General features: G+C 35.5%; 2 protein-coding genes across 3 annotated transcripts; both read right to left on the bottom strand.

The window, feature by feature from the left end:
* Window positions 1-2,143: 2,143 nt before the first annotated feature.
* On the bottom strand, window positions 2,144-6,949 carry LOC145133300 (uncharacterized). Of its 2 annotated transcripts, none has more exons than XM_079068245.1 (9): window positions 6,789-6,949; window positions 4,445-6,028; window positions 4,119-4,345; window positions 3,694-4,026; window positions 3,361-3,607; window positions 3,148-3,276; window positions 2,862-3,077; window positions 2,659-2,782; window positions 2,144-2,579 (listed from the first exon to the last, which is right to left on the bottom strand). In XM_079068245.1, the coding sequence occupies exons 2-9, from the start codon at window positions 5,990-5,992 to the stop codon at window positions 2,341-2,343; spliced, it is 3,063 nt and encodes a 1,020-aa protein (XP_078924371.1). In that variant the 5' UTR covers window positions 5,993-6,028; window positions 6,789-6,949; the 3' UTR covers window positions 2,144-2,340. The 2 variants fall into 2 exon arrangements, with proteins under 2 accessions (XP_078924371.1, XP_078924372.1); XM_079068246.1 differs by lacking the exon at window positions 6,789-6,949 and adding an exon at window positions 6,503-6,581.
* A 3,876-nt stretch (window positions 6,950-10,825) lies between these two features.
* Window positions 10,826-15,286, bottom strand: LOC145129710 (CBL-interacting serine/threonine-protein kinase 24-like). Its single transcript, XM_079064491.1, has 15 exons — window positions 15,051-15,286; window positions 14,278-14,522; window positions 13,495-13,557; window positions 13,318-13,389; window positions 13,141-13,248; window positions 12,958-13,032; window positions 12,836-12,889; window positions 12,622-12,747; window positions 12,446-12,535; window positions 12,231-12,353; window positions 12,034-12,150; window positions 11,839-11,955; window positions 11,709-11,765; window positions 11,523-11,597; window positions 10,826-11,422 (listed from the first exon to the last, which is right to left on the bottom strand). The coding sequence occupies exons 2-15, from the start codon at window positions 14,440-14,442 to the stop codon at window positions 11,327-11,329; spliced, it is 1,338 nt and encodes a 445-aa protein (XP_078920617.1). The 5' UTR covers window positions 14,443-14,522; window positions 15,051-15,286; the 3' UTR covers window positions 10,826-11,326.
* Window positions 15,287-19,205: the final 3,919 nt, after the last annotated feature.

Below are 19,205 nucleotides of genomic sequence, written 5' to 3'. Positions count from 1 at the left end.
CCTCTTAGGGTCCATTTTATACGTAAAGCTTCAAACTTGATGTACATGCATGGGGCCTTTGGCTCAAAAAGCCATAAAATGAGGTCTACAAGATGCATGGGTCTCCCATGGCCATAAAGTTGGCACCTTTATGCCATGGGAACCCTCAATGGTTCCAGATCTGAAGCACAAACCCACTTCTACACCCAATCCCGAATATAACTTCACTAATACTTAGAAAAATATAGAAAATAGCCCCAAATCAATATCTAAGCAATGAGTAGCCAAGGTTTCAGCTTTATACCTCAAATAAGCTGGGAATGTGCCCAAAACTCTGGATCTTCTTGCTTCCTCTTGATCTCACAAGCTTCCTTCTCCTTCTCAAACCTCAATCACACCAAAAATGGCACCACAAAGCTCAAGAACACTTAAATAAGGCTTAGGGTTTCGTGGACAGGGTATGGAGGTGATGGAGGCTGGGATGGAGTCCTCATAAAGTGTTTAAATAGGGTGCAAACCCTCAAATTTAGGGTTTCACTCAGACAGCTCCTACTCGCCGAGTCGGTTTCCCGACTCGTCGAGTAGGGCACTTAAAGCCCCGATAAATGACGAGTCTACTCGACGAGTCGGGCCTCCAACTTGTCGAGTCCAGAGTAAATTGCAACATTTCTTGAATTTAAATACGTACCAGGAATCGGGTGTTACAGATGTGCAAACAAAATAATTTCTTCTCAATTAGAATGTAGTGTGGTTTAGTGAATTAAGGAGATGTAATTCAATAGGAGATCCATATCTCTGAAGGTAAGTATGATAATGTATCCCTGGTTTTTTGGCATATATTAAAATTTTGATATAATTAAAATCATAGACTTTGTTAGATAAGAAAGAATTTGAAATTTATATTAGGATAAGATTTATGTTTACAATTTGAATGTGATTTGAAATCTGGAAGCAAAAAATGAGTCTAGAAAAAAGACATGTGACATGGTTATGTTTTATTTATTATAATAAATAGATATTTTTTTTAAAAAAATGTGTTGATGTTTTGAAAAGAAAAATATTTACATGCTTATAATTGGGAAAAATGTACGTTTGAAATTTTGAAGTAATTGAATGTTTTTTATATCAAAATATGAGTGTTTCCCTCGATGACTTGTGTTTGGACCCTAGTCGAAGACATATAAATTGGGTTACACGAGGGTTTGACTCTCAACCCTTATATTTTTTCTTGACATTAGCCGAGATGTCTAACAAGATCTAGGGAAAGTACTTTGGTGTATGTTTTTTTTTTTTCCGATGACATAATGTTGGTCTCGAGTCAATTTTGATTTTTTTTATGTCGGTTTCAATTATCTCACAAGTTGACTTGGCCCGATAATACCCTTCAGTGTTATTTAGAAAATCATGGAATTAAACACATGCATATACATATAAATTATGATTATGCAATGTCAATGAAAGTAACATCTTTATTGTGATTGTGAGCTATAAATTTATGAATTTGCTAGCCGGCTACATTATATCGTATTTTCTAATGTACTAACTTTAACTTTTAAAAATTAAAAACTATCAACTTGAGTTCCAAAATATATTTTGTACTGTTATTAATGAAATTGTTGACTTTTTGTATTTCAACTCAAACGTTCCTTTCAAACTGTCATACAGTTTCTAGTCAAATCATGATCAAACTTTCATCAGGTAATGGAGTAACTTTAACTTTAAAATCACGGGAACCCTCATGATTTTTATGTGATTAATTAATTGTTACTTATTTCTAATTGAATAATGTATATTTCGTAAAAGGTTAGGTTTGATATTAAAGATAATGAAAATTAGACATCGGAGTAAAACATGCACATGCACATGCTTTGTTCTATCAAAAAAAAAAAAAAAAAAAAAAAAAAAAAAAAAAAAAAAAAAACTATATTTTGCATAAAGCAAATAAACACATGGGATGGGAGCCCTTCCAAAATACATCCATCCTGGCCATGTTTTGAGAGTAGCGTGACATTGGCAAGCACGTGAATGACACATGTTTTATTACGTCATTAATACCTATATAATCTTTTACCTTTTTAGTACAATCTTACAGAAACAGTCCTTGTAATTTGATACAAATTGCATATTCGTTCTAATTAAAAAAAAAAAAGAGCTTGTAGACCTCTTAAAGTCTAATATCTTATATTGTTAATATGAAAAAAATAATAACAATTTAAATAATAGTATTGAGTAATGAATGAATATAAATAAATCAAAATTTCCGAACTGGTGACTCGACTCGTGGTGAACAAAATTTGTAAAACTTATTCGCCAGGTGGCATACCCTTATTGGTTGTGAGTTATAGTTATAGTGAATCGGGTTTAAGCAGGTGAGGGGATGGGGTCAGGCTGCAAGGCTTTCTTGACCAACTCCGACTGTTCAGTCCCGTGAACTCCATAGAATCCGGTGGCGGTAGCAGCAGAGGTTCCACGGCCCACATACTTGATATCATATATCGTACCCCTTCCCAACACCTTCATGGCTGTAGCAAGCCGATGAGAAATGTAGGAATATGCCCCCATGTTCATCGGCTCCTCCTGACACCAAGCAATCTCCGCATCTAAACAAATAATTGTGTATTATTATTATTAGTCAATAAAATAATTTCAAAGATATTAAAATTAGTTTTTAGTACTTACTTGGGTAACGCTTTAATTCACGCTGGATTAGGTCATATGGGAAAGGGCAAAGCTGTTCGACCCTACAAATCGCAACGTCTTTGCTTCCCGTTGACTTCCTTGCTTCATCAAGCTCATAATACACCTACACCAAAATACAAACATAACAGATTGTAAATGCCCTTTTTAATCCTGATAATTACAAAAATGGCCATTGGATGTACCTTTCCAGAGCAAAGAACTAAGCGTCTAATGCCCTCTTCGAGATCCGAGTGGCCGTTTTGATCCTTGATAAGTCGCTTAAAGCGGGTCCCTTGTTTGTCATAGCCCGGGTGGCCTTCAGCATCATCGAATTCTGATAAATTTGACTTACAGTCTTTATGTCGAAGCAAATTTTTAGGAGACATTACAATAAGCGGCTTACGGAAATCCCTGTGCAGCTGCAATAGCCAATATGTTAAAAGTTATATGATGTATTTAAAAAAAAAAAAAAGGATGAGCTTAACTTACTTGTCTACGCAAGACATGGAAATAATTTGCTGGGGTTGTGACATTGACGACTTGCCAATTGCATGTTTGGATTTGTGTACGGAGTGTGGGGTCCATTTCGGGGATCACAAATGGATCATCGTCGCTCATCTGGCATCATCAAATTAAAGTTTAGAAAGAGATTTCAGATTTATAAAGAAATAACGAAAAGAGGAATGAGGAATGAATTAATACTTGAAGGAAACGTTCGAGCCTTGCACTGGAATGTTCAGGGCCCTGACCATCGTAGCCATGAGGCAGCAATATGACTAAGCCAGTCTGACGTAGCCACTTGGCCTCCCCACTGCTTAAGAATTGGTCAAACATGACCTGAGCTCCGTTTGAAAAATCACCAAATTGAGCTTCCCATAACACCAACGAATTTGGATTTTCCATTGAATAACCCAATTCAAACCCTAGAACACCAAACTCCGAAAGAGAGCTGCATACATGTATTCATCCATCCATTCAAAAATACTGACACGAGTAGTATCGATTCAATAGTTGATTATTAAGCTAGTTACCTACCTGTTGCTGACTGTGAACATTTCGGGATGCTGATTGGACATAACATGATCCAACGGACAGTATCGTTCACCAGTGTCCTGATCATGGATGACAGAATGACGATGACTGAAAGTACCTCTCTCAACATCCTGACCACTCAACCTCACGTGATTCCCCTCCACCAACAGAGTCGCGAAAGCAAGAGCTTCTGCAACCGCCCAATCAACACCCTCCCCTGATTCGATCATCTTTAATCGGTCGCCAAATATCTTTTTAACAGCTCTGTGAGGCTTGAAGCTTTCTGGAAGCGTTGTGATTGCCTTCCCAACATTCTTCAAGATTTCAGGCTGGACCCTGACAACCAAAAACATTTAACCTTTTTAGTAATTGGGACCAAAATTTCAAAAATCTGCTCTGTTCAAGGACCAAATATGTAATTTTTTTACCCGGTGTTACGAATGCGTGAGAGTTGTTCAGGGGACTTGAAACCTGTCCAGTAAGCTGAAAGCCAATCCCTTTTCTTTTGGGTATAATCTTTACTTGCCATGAATTCTTCATTTAATATTGTGGTTACCTTCTTTTGCATTCTGTCGATGTCTTCTTTTGTTGATTGACCACTTTCCAACAGCTTCTTTTGGTAGATTTCAAGTGCAGATGGGTGGCTTCTGATAACCTATAGTAAAAAATGAAGCATCTGGACTAAATCCGTAACTTTTGAGAAAATATAAGGACTAAAGTTGTAACAAGAGAGTTAGAGATTCTAGATGCTGACCTTGTACATTTTAGGCTGAGTGAAAAAAGGTTCATCAATTTCATTATGCCCAAATCTTCGATAACACGTAATATCAACCACAACATCGGAATGAAACGTCTGCCGCCACTCAGCCGCCAGCTCACAAGCATGAACAACCGCTTCCACGTCATCACCATTAACATGAAAAATCGGAGCATCCAAAGCTTTAGCAACATCCGTACAATACTGTGAAGATCTTCCCGATTTCGGATCAGTAGTAAACGCGACTTGATTATTCACGACAATATGAATTGTTCCACCAGTTGTATAATTAGGAAGAGCACTCAAATGCAAAGTCTCATAAACAACACCTTGTCCAGCAAAACTCCCATCTCCATGAATCAAAATCCCCATGTTCTTCGTTCTATCGACATCATTCGAATAGTATTGTTTTGCTCTTGTTTTCCCAATCACAACAGGATCAACAGCTTCTAAATGACTAGGGTTTGCAACTAACGACAAATGGATATGCTTTCCACCTCTTGTGGCTCGATCATATGAAGTCCCTAAATGATACTTCACATCACCAGTTCCTGTATAAAGTCCGACTTCATCAATTGGTTTTGTTCCACCACTAAATTCGCTGAAGATTTGTCTTAATGGCTTCCGAACAACGTTTCCTAAAACATTTAATCTTCCTCTGTGGGACATACCAATGACGATGTTTTCAACTCCAAGATCTGCTGACCTGTCAAACATCTCTTTCATACCTGGGATTAGGGTTTCACCACCTTCAAGACCGAATCTTTTTGCAGCTGTCCATTTGGTTGCTAGAAAGTTTTCGAATTGTGTACTCCAAATGAGTCTATCAAGAATGACTTCGCGCCTTTTACTATTGTATTGACTTGGAGATGGGGTTTCTATTCTGTCTCTTAACCAGTTACAATGATCGCGATTTGCAATGTGCATGTATTCGTAACCTATGCTTCCACAATAAGCTTGTTCGAGTCTAGTCAAGATTGCTCTTAGGGTTTGAACAGGGCGATTTTCGGATAAAAAACCCGACATTTTCCATACCCCTAGGAAGAATTCACGGTCTAGATCGGATTCAGTGAACCCGTAGAAACCCGGGTCAAGATCACCTGGGATGTCTCGTTGTTCGAGGCTTAATGGATCTAATTTGGCTTTCATGTGGCCATGAAATTGGTAAGCTCTCACGAGTAATAACAATTTCATGGATTCTTGAATGGTTTGACCGGATACTCCATGGGACATGGAGGCTTGGCCTACGAAGTTTCTGAAGAAATTGTCCCATGATTCATCGACACTAGTGGGGTCCGCCTCCCAGGCTCTTTGCATTTCTTCCAAGTAGACACTGCTGGTTCCATCTAAGAAGTTGTCTGATAATTTGGAAAGTGGAACAGATCGTGGAATGGGTGATTGTGGTTTTGATTTGGGAATTGTGGTGTGAAAATGGTGGATTCTTGATGGAAGGAGTCGGGGTCTTGATGCGTAGGATCTGCCTTGTGTTAGAGTTTTCCTAATTGCAAGCTTTGCTACACTAGTTCCAGCTCTCAACCATGCCATTTTTAACCTTCAGGTTTGTGTTCTAAAGCTCAATTCCTGCTAACACAAAATTTGGACATAAACCAATATAAATTTTGAAAATCTGCAGTAGAAGAGGGAAATCTCATAATCAAAAGTTTTTTCTCCATTTAACACGCATAATAATAAACAAATGAAAAGGATATACTATGCTGTAACAGAAGGGGAAACAGTTTATAGACTTTTAAACAACAAAAATTTCATATAAGAGGTGTCTGAAGTGATATAAATCGAATGATTGTAGGATGAGGATGATGATGAACACAGAAATCAACAGCAATTCTAACCCCTTGGCTTGGAGAAAGAAGTAAATCAAATAAGGATGATGAGAAATGAAAAGACTCAGTTTTTCTGATTTCTGATAAGGGGAAAAATCAGAAACAAAATAAAGGATCATAACAAAACAATACAGAATCTAATATCAACATCAAATCCCAATCCCTTGGATCGGAAAGAAATAATCTAAGGAGAATGCAGAGAAAAAGAACAAACCCTAGGTTTATGGAAGTTGAATATGCGCTCTCATTTCTCCTTGCGCAGATTGTTTACATTCTGAGAGATTAGAGATCTACGTAAACAAATTTCTTCATGAAATAACACGTAAACAAATTCAAAAAACAGCGTAAACTTGCATGCCATACAACATTACATTCAGAAATCAGGGACTATACACACACTGACACACATGAATTCGTTATCAAAATAGCAAAATTCCAACATACTACGGTTGATTCCGAAAAAAATTAAACATAACGAGGATGAACGAATACGAACAAACCTAGTTCTGTGAGAGATCAATAACCGCTTGGGTTTCTCCTTATGAAGACTGTTTGCAGATAAGATTATACAGATCTCGATTTATTCATTCATTGCGGCAAATAGCTTCTCCCCATTTGCACCTTAACCAGAGCATAAGAACAGTTGCCACTACAATTCTGTTTCTCTTTCTAGAGACGACGATAGTCCATACGTTCTACTACTGCCCCCTGTAGTTTAATATATTTTCATTTTCATCATCCTAAGTTTTCTTTTTGTTTACATTCTTCCGTTAACCTTTTTGCTTCTTCCACATAAAAAATAAAAATAAAAATAAAACAAAATAAAAAAAACAGTTTATAATAATCAACTTTTTATATGTAAAAAACACCACTCTTTAGGAAATTGAAAAATGGTTAAATATTATTACAAGATGATAATATTTCATTCTTTTTTATATATGTGTATATAAAAATTATTTTAACAAATGGTTTTCTCTAATTTACCAAATACCAAATGAAAATGTGGCCTTGTGTTTTGAAAATAAAAGAAAAGTATAGGGAGGGTTAGTGTAAATATTTTAATTTATTGGTTGAGAAATTCTTAAACCGAATTTAATGTTTGATCATGAGAGAAAAGGCATACACGTGTAATATCTTTTTTTTTGCATATTTTCCTTTTATAATACAAGCGGCAGAAATGGTAGCCTTTCTTTTAGCGAAGAACAATTCTAATTTTTCTTAAAAAAATGTATTTTGTTTTAAGTTCCAAAAAAAAGTGAATAAATTTGACAAATATAACTTTAATTAAAGAATTAGAAATCATTAGAATCGACATTCGACAATATAGTAAAAATATAACCAGATCACACTAAAATCAATTTGTTTTTGTATAAGATATTTTCTAAAAACCTATTAGCATAAAATATTTACTTTATTTATCTTATTCTTTGCAATCTTGTAAAAGATTACAAGAATAAGCTAAATACAATAAAAATGTTATGCTAATTAAAACCGGTTCTCGGTTCGATCCAGATCACCGTTAACATCCAGAAACCAAAACGTGGCCAAATTGAAACAGAAATGTTTAATAATGGTATAAAGTGAAACTTCAAAATATATGTGTAGGAGGTGAATATCTCGTACATCCCTCAAATATGAGGGACCAGCTTTGAAAATATTCCCCAAATCCGCGATAGCGAAGGCCATGGGCTCTGCAAAATCAACAATTTTCGAAAATGTATTTTGGCCATTTGCCCCAAGACTACAAGAAAAAGAATGTTTTTGAGATTTTACATGTTCTAGAAACTATCATAGTTCTCTTTAATAATTTGTAAATCTTTTACTTCATGGAGCTATCATTTATTGAAAGAAACATTTATTAATGGCTACTTTTTGAGGTGTCTGGGATTGCTTTTTGAACTCCAAAAGTACTTTTGGACAAAAGTGTTTGTTGACTCGTAGTAGTGACAAAAAATGTTTTGAAAAAAATGTTTGGATTGGTTTTTATCGTGTCAATAAGTTTTATAATTGTAAAATGAATAAAAATGGCATGGAAAGAAATGAGAGAAGAAAAGAGAGTGAGAGAGTTCATTAAGGGTAATATTGTCATTTTCAGTTCAAAAAGCCATAAGATTCACCAACTTTTGGAAACCTTCATTTTAAAACACGTCAAATAGTTGTTTTGAAAAGCACTTATGCAACGGTCAAACACTTTTTTAAACTTATTTGTTTTTTGAAAAACCAATAAGTTATTAAACTATTTTAAAAAGCAATTCCAAACACCTAGAGTACTCAAAAAGGGAGGGAGATTCCTTTGCCTTGAACTCAGCTATGTTGAAGCTCCAGTTTTCAAGCAATTGTTGATATTCTTTGAACTCACACTTGAGTGCTTGCAAAATATAACAATGTACTCTCATTCATTTGTTATTATAGCATTCTACTTTAAGTTTCTTTCTTTATAACATTATACTTTAAAAAACTACCAATTACAGCAATGCCATCCAAATGCAAATCGATTTTCACTATATTTTTCAAAATATAATGTCAAAATAAGTAAAAAATAAAAAGTACAATGGCTAAATAAAAAAAGTACAATCCCATGGTTTGGGGTAATTTGCGTGTTTGGTCCCTAACTTATTTTTTTAACTCAGAAGGTCCCTACTGTTTGTTTTTATTACGCGTTTGGTCTCTACTGTTTGTTTTGGTTATGCGCTTGGTCATTGTCTTACCTAAAAAGACTATTATTTAAATAGGAAAAAATGGTGGGGTACGTAAGGTAAGGTGAGGGGGTGGGGTTAGGGGTGTGTTTATTTAAATAAATTAAAAAAACAATGTCAAAATAGTCTTTTTAGGTAAGACAGAGACCAAGTGTGTAACAAAAACAAATAGTATGGACCTTCCGAGTTAAAAAAATAAGTTAGAGACCAAACGCACAAATTACCCTAAACCATAGGGACCATTCGTGTAATTTACTCTAAAAAAAATAGAAAGAAACCGAAGTAGGATACTATAATACACATATAAATAAAAGTAAGTTGATATTTTTTACATTACCCCCTTTTATGAATCGTCAATCGTGGTCAGGTATCTTTTGTGGTTTGACTTAAAAACATCTTTAATGTTGACCTGAGCTGACCTTGATGAAAACAAAACACAAAAATATTTCAAAGATTGTTGTAATTGTAATTTCCAGGAGATGTTTGTTTTATTTATTATTATTATTATTATTATTATTATTATTATTATTATTATTATTATTATTTTTGGAAAGGGAACTTCCCTAACGAGGGTTTCCGGGCCAGCTTTCGCGCACCGACTAATCCTCCGTTGCAAACATAAGACTTTGCCTCATGCCCTAGAGTCACTGCAGACAAACCTCCATGCAGGGGCGGAACACGGGCATTGAAACTAGGGGAGCCGACACAAACACTGTTAAAAACGGGTTATACAACATCGTTAAAATGGGTAAGACAACCTAGTTTTGCAACCGGGTCTTATAGTTATTCAGATTGAATAAATGATTTAGGTAGTCATATTAAAGAATTAATAAGGGTTTTAGCCAAACTACCGGTGATCAAGTGGTCTATCATATTTTGCGGATTCAGTTATTTCCTCCAATGAATTATATCAACACTTAATACAAGTAAAATAATCAAAATGATAACATAATAATTTTGTAAATAGTACAAAATTAACTAATAACTGATGAGAAGTTAACATGTAAGATATACATTAATACATCTCTAACAAATAAAACTATCTTAATTTTTATTTGAATCTTCGTAATATGCATTTTTGAATTGCATCCATCGTAGGGCTGAAAGATAACTGACATATAAAACCAATCCTATTCTATATAAGCCACATATTATAAGTTAAAAAACCAGGGGGGCCATGGCCCCCCTAGCCCCTTCATAGTTCCGCCCATGCCTCCATGGCCACAAGGGCTGAGTAGTGTCGGCATTTGAACATGGGTCAATAGGTTATCCACAATATCTTCCACATATCTTACCAATACACCACAACCCAAGTGGTTGAGATGTTTGCTTTAATGATTCGGGATGATGGATTTCAAAAAGTTGAGTATGAGAGTCTTGTGGGAGGAGTGGTGGCAATCCATTTTGGGTTGAAACTTTGGATGCTTGCGGACTTTTTATTAAACTTTAATACAGATACAGAAGTTCGATGAATATCATAGGAAACATAAGGTTGATTCTATTAATGTCTTGTATAAATATGAAACTCTTTAAAAACATGGTTTACAATAAAAGTGATTTTAAAATTAGTTAATTACTTAATTTATATACAAGTAAACTATTGGATACATATTTAAATAAAATATCCCTTGAAAATTGAATTCTTTATTTCAATATATTCAATTCAATTCTTATATTATATTAGGATCCAAAGATCTTAATAACCCAATGTAATCTCATCTCTTTAGTATTTATTCTATTGTCACGTCTTTATTCTACTAAACTTAGAAAATTCATCATTTCTACTACTAAAAAAGTCCATTCAACTTGAAATTGAGTATAATAGATTGCAAGAAGCCTCATAGAGAATCATAGCTTCACCCAAGCTCTGTTTTATTCCGTGTAGTGTCTCGTTAACCCATTTAATTTTCGTATAGGTTTACATAAATATTATTTAACATAATTTGTAAATATTTCCCCCAAGTTTTTCTAGACATCTTCAAATACTCATCCATTGAGTTGGCAACTTTGTTGTATGCTATCTGACAGAGCGCCGATGTACAATTTTGTAATGGAGTAAAGCCCTTTCTACCTCTCGCATCCCATCCTAACCTAAAAAATGGCACCTCTCTCTCCAAATCATTTACCATCTGCATGAAGAGTTTGCTCATCGAGAACCATTGTCTAAACATTTTAGCATCGTATATGGCTTCATCACCAAAAGTAGTACCACACAAGTAAATATGTACAAAACATATGTATATACACTTAGCATGTTGTACAACACTAGCTTTTATATATATATATATATATATATATATATATATATATATATATATATATATATATATATACTCCTTGGGTCAGCACGTCATTGTTCTGTATATAGAAGAGTTTGGCAGTCCCTCTTTTGGCTTCCATATGATATGGTCGAGTTTACCACAGAAATCCTTATAGAACTGACATACATAGATAAACGCCGATAAAAATAATCATTACAATTTTCAAAACACAACACAACTTTTGTGTAAAGAGAAGGATGAAGTTTGTGTTTCTTGCCTTATGGTATTCGAGAGTATCTCCAGCAGCCTTTCGAACATCCACCATGAAAAGAGATGTTGCCACTTCATACACCTTAATTAATAATTATATATGAAATTTGTAACCCACTTTTCCAACACCAAACAAAAAAAAAAGGGGGGGGGGGGGTAAAATGTAAAATAGAATGATAGTCAAGAATTATACCTCCAAAACAACAGCAAACTGTCCAGCACGATTCACGGATGCACCCTCGAGTCTAGTCTGTGGAACATTACATAACAATTTTGGAATCTAGTTTGAAAAATTTAAGAATTTTGTTTCTTTTAAAATGTACCTTGTAGCCACGTCTAATGACCTTAAAACCCAACAATTCTGCAACTGCTGTGATTGCTGAAATGATATCTTTAGCAGGCTTACGGGATACAAAACGAGTTTGTCGTCTTACATGATCCTATTTTGGTCTTTATTGTGATCATTATCCCTACATATGATATAAACATAAAAATCAAACAGAAAGTTTTAAATATACCTGACGCCTATCAAATAAGGCAGATAGATTCAGTCCTTGAGAGAGAGTGATCATCTCAAATGCATTCATTGTTAAAGGCGCAGCTTTCTCCTCTGATCTTTCCATTACATATTGATCCTACAAATATATGTTTAGGGTTTAGGGTTTAGGGTTTATATGTGGTATAAATAAATACCAAACAAAGTTGAAAGTCCAACCTCAATGTCATCAAAAACTGCACGAACATCATCTAAACTCGCATCACCTTCTTCACCCTGACTCATTGATACATAGTTCATTTGGAACCATGGATGCTCCCTTATTCCATCAATTCGAATACGCTAAAATAACAATGTTATGTCAAAAAAAATAATAAAGTAAAAATAAAAATAGCATCATACTTTGAAAGTACAATGCTATTACAGATACTCACAGTTTGAGGGTTGGGATCCAGAATCTTGTCTAGTAATGACTTTGCACCAGAAGGGAACCAGAAAGGATATGAAAACTCAGCAGCACTGACCTGAGTGAGTAGTTGCAGATCTTAACAACTAAATATAAAACCGTTTTATAAAATAATGATGTTAATAAAAGTCTTTGATATTTAACCTTTTTATACAAAGTTGGAAGATCTGACTCCTCAAATGGAAGATATCCAGCCAACAGGACATACAGGATGACTCCACATGACCAGATGTCAGCTGCCCCACCATCATATCCGCGTTTTCTTAAAACCTAAAAGTCAACCATGGTAAAAATCTTAGTCAAAGATTAAAAATTAGAAGAAAATTGTTGATAAAAAATTGATATTGTTTTGGTGAACCTCTGGTGCGATGTAATTTGGGGTTCCACAAGTGGTATATAAAAGTTCAACACCCTGGAAAATAGTTTTATATTAGGAAAGAAATATAAACACTGAAAAAAAATATATAATTATATGCTTACTTCGTGTGGGAGTGCACTGAGTCCAAAATCTGAAACCTTTAGCCTTTCTTTGGAATCAAGAAGGAGATTTTCAGGCTATATAATACAAGAAACACTGTTAGTAGAAAATAAAACATTTAATATAAATCCTTACACCTTAAATGATCTGATTATTCTTAAATGTTAAAACTTTGTGTGTCTTACCTTTAAATCCCTATGGTAGACACCCTTGGAATGGCAATGGGCAACTGCATCAATAAGCTGTTGAAAGTATCCCCTGGCTTCCTTCTCTGAGAGCTTTCGTTTGTGAACCTAGGGTCACGAGGGTAGTTTAGGTATTTTATGTATCAAATACTACTTCTATCAAAAAGTAGAGCTTACAATTCTGTCAAAAAGCTCTCCTCCAGTGACAAATTCCAGTATTATATATATCTTTGTATGGCTTGACAAAACCTAACAGAAGGAAAGGATCATGGCATTAAAAAAAATTATAAATCATATCAAGATATGTATTTGCTGAGATAGGAATTAAAATGTATTTCATGATTTCATTTATACCTCATGCAGTCTCACAATATTAGGATGTCTCACTATCTTCATAATGGAGATCTCTCTTTTAATCTGCAAATCAACTTAAATAAGTTATATACTATTAGCAACTTGATATAACTAGGAAAAATCACAAGCATCATACTTTGCAGAGTCACATTCACTCTGTCTAGACTTCTAGTTAATTGCAGTGTTTGCTAGTATATTATTGGTGACTTCTTATTTAGCCTTATTTTAGGCCTCACACTCTTAATATTCTTCTATTCAGAAAACCTAAAAGCATTTGTTGCATAAATTTGTTTACTTGCATGCTTGAATTCTGGTTTCTCTTGTTCAACTAAACAATTCACTCTGTCTACATAATTGTAATATTGTAATGTTTGCTGATATAATCTTGGTAGCATGATATTCATCCTTATAATGCTAATTATGTGCATATTTCTTAGGTCTCACAGTTGTATCTTCTATTCATGAAACCTAAAAGCATTTGTTGCATAAACTTGTTCAAAGTGTATGCTTGAATTCTGTGTTTCATTTGTTCAACCTCTTCAGAGCAGTTGAACTTGTTTTTCTCCATTATTTTAGTTATGATGCTGTTCAAAACTACAGAGAAGCTAAAAGGCCATATTCCATGGTTAAAATACAGGAAACAGAAAAGAGGGAAGATTGAACCATCTATGAGATACAAGCAAGATTACTAGATTAGTTTAGAATATATCTAACAGATGCGTCTTTGGTATATGTTATGTAAGATTTTGTGTTGAAGAGAATAATTGTAAGTGAAAATCAAACCTGATCCACCATTTTATGCTTCAGTATTGTGCTTTTAGCCAGAACCTTAACAGCAACAGCCTCACCAGTCTCTGTGTTTTTCGCAAACTTGACCTTTGCGAATGTGCCTTCACCAATTGTTCGACCAATCTCATATTTCCCGACCTTCTTTGTAACCCTCTTCATCGTTTACCCAAGGCTCAAAGAACATATAGATCATCCACAATTTCTGACCACTGGCTGAACCGCTGAAGACAATGGAAAAACTACACAGCATTCAACATTTATAACTATCTATGTAAAATAACAAAAGTCAAATTTATAAAGTAAGTTCTATTGAAAGGTCATTCTAATCCAAACAGTTCTACAGTATCATTCACGATGATAACATTTTTTCTTCATCGATGTGATGTATCAGAATCTAAACCTAACTATTAGCTCCTTTCACGCCTTTCACATAGATTAAATCGGAATCTCACTAAGCACGTGGAGGAAACGTGAACTTAATAATTCCATTTCGAGCTCATTGATCCTCTTCAGCACAATATGACACAAGTTTTAACAAAAGAATACCAAAACATTATCATTAGTCTCTTTAGACCTGACGAATCGTTCTTATCACAAGTAATTGCAATTTCTAAAATTACACAAAATCACAAATCCAAACGACACACAACGACTCCTAATTATATATGCAGATACACAAAGACATATACCTTTAGCTAGGTACACTTTTTATACATAAGTAAAATTCAGTGCAATTAAATTGAAGAAACTCTTCAGCCGCCGCTTACATGGAAGAAGAAGCGTGTGACCGGAGTTGCGGCAGAGATAGAAACCGGTGATTGGATCGTCTGGAACTCCAACGAGTACACAAACTGAATCGATACGGCGCGTCGAGAGAGAGAGATGTGGGCCAATTTGGCTAGCAGCCTGCCTAGCCCGCTCAAAGTGGAAAACAGCAAAGCAATAAGCTTTTCAGGGGAAACACATGTATAGAAAGGTACAACATTCAATGCATAAAGTACGTGTTTTTCTTTTCATAAGAATACTGTTATTCAATAAATACGGCTCTGGACGAACGAATGGTTAACAAAGTTGGGTACTTTTCCTTGATTTATTAGTGTTTTAATATTATTAAATAGCCCTTAAATTACTAAAATAACGCTTGCTTAGCTACATGAAGCTTGTAGAGCCATGACGATGACGTGGACACGGTCCCACGACTATTACAATAATAGGTTCTGACCGTCCATATATTAATTTGTTGCTATATATGAAAGATCAAAATCAGAATTAAATAGTTGTAGTAAAATGATTAAATATAAAGTTTAAATGAATGATCTTATCTTTATTTTTAGAGTAAACTATATGTTTGTTTGCGGAATGATCTTATCTTTATTTTTAGAGTAAGCAACCTATTTGTTTGCGTTGGTGGTAATGTACTTGACTAATATTGCATTTGTAAAATATATATGAATCTACCGTTTATCCTTTCTATTCTAATAAAAGAATAAGTTTATTCTTTTTTTTGTTATATGTCATCCTATTAAGTCTCATAATTAATGTAATGCTAATTAATGTTTGGGCCACTTTTGGACTCTAGGGTTTTGGGCTCTTGATGGACTAGAAGTCTTTTTGAGTTGAGTCATTGTTAGGCCTTGGGTCATTGCAGATTTAGGCCATATTGGGCCTTGAGTGTCTTTTGGACTTTAGGCTAGTTTGGGTTTGGACCGTGATATGTTAGGCCCAATTAGGGAAGCGTAAAACAGTCTTTTACCCTTAAGATTCGAGATTAAGGATTTGGGCTCTCAGTTTAGGTTAATGACCTAATTGCTAATTAGGGTTCTATTATTTGTCAGTAGCCCGAGTGTGATTTGTTTATATTCTGAGGTGAGATCCTTCATTGTACTCGTGGATCGAAGGCACCAATGCTGGCCCACTGGTGTAACATCCCAAAAATTAGAGTAAATTTTTCATTTTTCCAAAGCAACCCTAAGTCAATAATTGTTTACAAAAACGTCGTTTCAAAAGTATAGTTCGTAAATCAGAGTATCGCAATATCCAATAACATAAAATCTGAAGGATGTACACGATCACGCCTTTACTTTTCCCGATCATCTGAAGTACCTAAAACCATAACAAACAACTGTAAGCACAAAGCTTAGTGAGTTCCCCCAAAGTAGCACCGCACAAACAGATAACATATACAACAAGCATTCATACAGTGTTTGTTGGTCCTTGACCTCAACCCAATCATATCGGGTTTGTTAGTTTACATCATAGAGCGGTAAGACCTCAAACCAACCGTCCAAGGTTTGTTGACATGTGGACTCAACCTTACCATATTGGGTTTGTTGACCTCCAGTCTCAACCCAACCACACGGGGTTTCTTGGCACGTTGCCTCAACCCAACAATCAAGGTTTGTCGGCGCGTGGCCTCAACCTTACCATACCAGGTTTGTTGACTGGAAACACAAAGCAGTACAAGCTCAACCTAACCACATTATGTCGACATATGTAATAGATAAACATATAGCCAGTAAACAGATAAACATGCAGATATACAAATCACTACCGCATAGCAACATCTTAAATACTAGGATACAGATCTAACAGATTACTACAACATAACAACATCCTATATACCAGGATACATAACCTAGTGGGCCGGTATTTGTGCATTCGACCCACGAGTACAGTGAGAAAAGCTCGCATCTCGGTCTGAAAAGATCTCCGGACAGGGCACAACTCCGAATGTCAGCTCGACTGATCACCTATTCACTAAATAATGACCAATCTCAATTACCACTTTGAATACCCAAAATACCCTTAGGTCAAACTTTGTCAAAGTCAAATGTCCACAAAAGTCAAAGTCCAAGATTGGTTGCGTACGCCCAACGTACTCCATGTATGCCCAGCGTACGCGATTCAAGTCCAGTACGCCAAACGTATTCCCAGGTACGCCTAACGTTTTCTGGTGTACTCCCAGATACGCCCAATATACGCTGGCTGATCCCAACATTCCATTGAGCACTTTATCCCTTAAGACCTTTTGTCCATAGCTCATATATAGACGCAATACATCGTCTTAAGTCATAAATTTTCCACCTTTATGACTTCCCATGGTTAAAAAAGGTCCAAAAGTCAAAACCCTAACTTATTAATCCATTAAGACATCATAACTCTTGCATTGAAGGGATAGAAGGGCCAAGATCACATTTTTATGGTTCCTAATAACTTCATAATGGATAAAGTTTCCAACTTTATCTATTAGAATGGTCCACACAACCAAGATCTAGTCTTTAAGTCTTCCAAGGGACCAAAAGTGCATATTTTTCAACTTAATCCATTAAGTCCAAGTCTCCAACCTTCAAATCTGAATCAATATGATGTTTAGATGGCTAAAGTTTCCAACTTTATCCATAACATGGTCACAAACTTTCAAGATCTAAACTTTATGCACTAAAATGACCAAAAGCTCATAAAAAATGACCAAAACTTTCAAGTTTCCAACTTTATCCATAACATAGTCACAAAATTAGCTAGATCTAAAAAATACACCATCAAGATTCAAGCTTTATACCTCTAGAAGAAAGATCAATGTGAACAAAGTCTAGATCTATAAGCTCCAATGCAACCAACACTTCCCCAATAAGCTCCTTATTCTACAAGATGCACCAAGAACACTCCAAAGCACTTAAAAACACCTTCTTTTTGCTCACAAGGCTCAAACCAGGGTTAGGTGTAACACTTGAATCCTGGTAAGTTTCTCTTTTTCCCTTGTTGAATTTATTTGTGCATTTTTAGTCCTTGAGTTATACACGGGGCGTACCACAAGGTACGTTTAGCGTACAAGCTATAAAGCAAGTACGTGGGGCGTACCAAATGGTACGCTTAGCGTACTCATGCGAAGGCTTGGTCGGGGTTCCGGATGCGTACGCGAGGCATACGCATGACTTAATGAAAACCCTAATTTCAAGTGTGGACTATATAAACATCATTATGGACCATGAAACCCTTATTTATCAGCCTCCTCTATCCTCCTAGCCCTATACTCGAAACCCTAAGCCTCTCTATTTCATTTTGAGCTTATAATGTCTATTTTAGTGTGTTTTGATCCATACTCAAAAAGTAGAAGCTTGGTGCAAGGTGGTGGATTAAGGAAGAGCTTGTGGATCTCGACCTTTTGCTTCATTTCCAACTTATTTGAGGTAAAAAGGTATGAACTTGCAATGATGGTTTAGATCTCTTATGTTTGAGTTTTTGTACCTTTTGGCCCATAAATGAGATATAGTGGTTTGATACCACTCTAGGAGCTTTGAGTTGCCGCTCTTGGTGTTTCTGAGGTTCTAGATGCACAAAGTTGTCACATTTAAGGTTTAGATCCATCGATGCATGAGTTGATGCCATTTTTATGAAAGTATACTGTTATATCTTGAAGTTGGGATCTTTTGGGGCATGCAAAATCACCAAGTCAGTGACTTTATGGTTCTAGACGTCTTTTAGGGCTTAGATCTGTGTTTTGGGTTGTTGGTCTTAAGCATTAAGAGCTTAAGACAGATGGCTTCATACGTTGGACGTACAAGTCCGCACGCATGACGTACAACCTAGGTTGCATGTACGCTTAACGTAAAACCCAGGTTGCATGTACGCTTAGCGTATAACTGAGTATGCCCCGCGTACTCAATCTGTTGGGTTTCACATCTTTTGGGCCTCGGTTGAGTTACTTCTTTGGACCTTGTTGCTTTAGGCCTTAACGGGCCATCTGGAATCAAGCTTTTAGACTAAGGAAAATTATTGGGCTTTTGGGTAAGGCCCATATAAGGGGTTTGGGCCCAATTTGGAAAATTGGGCCATATATAGGCCATGGATGATTATTTGGTTTTGGGCCTTTTAGATTGTGGATTTGGGTCTTATTCTTGGATCAAACTAGGTCAGGGGTAAAA

Source organism: Lactuca virosa, chromosome 8, assembly GCF_052849685.1.
Source record: "Lactuca virosa cultivar CGN04683 chromosome 8, Lactuca_virosa_CGN04683_v6, whole genome shotgun sequence".
In the NCBI taxonomy this organism is placed as follows: domain Eukaryota; kingdom Viridiplantae; phylum Streptophyta; class Magnoliopsida; order Asterales; family Asteraceae; genus Lactuca; species Lactuca virosa.
Note: the sequence above shows the minus strand (reverse complement) of the source record. Positions and strands in the feature narration are given on the sequence as shown.

What these genes read in the sequence shown, in the direction of transcription:
- LOC145129710 (XM_079064491.1), bottom strand. Translation starts at nt 14,442, where the DNA reads ATGAAGAGGGTTACAAAGAAGGTCGGGAAATATGAGATTGGTCGAACA. An exon ending in AGCATAAAATGGTGGATCAG is followed by an intron (nt 13,558 to 14,277) that starts GTTTGATTTTCA and finishes GTTGATTTGCAG; the next exon opens with ATTAAAAGAGAGATCTCCAT. An exon ending in GAGAGCTTTTTGACAGAATT is followed by an intron (nt 13,249 to 13,317) that starts GTAAGCTCTACT and finishes TCGTGACCCTAG; the next exon opens with GTTCACAAACGAAAGCTCTC.
- LOC145133300 (XM_079068245.1), bottom strand. Translation starts at nt 5,992, where the DNA reads ATGGCATGGTTGAGAGCTGGAACTAGTGTAGCAAAGCTTGCAATTAGG. An exon ending in ATGTTCACAGTCAGCAACAG is followed by an intron (nt 3,608 to 3,693) that starts GTAGGTAACTAG and finishes ACATGTATGCAG; the next exon opens with CTCTCTTTCGGAGTTTGGTG. An exon ending in TGAATTAAAGCGTTACCCAA is followed by an intron (nt 2,580 to 2,658) that starts GTAAGTACTAAA and finishes TTATTTGTTTAG; the next exon opens with ATGCGGAGATTGCTTGGTGT.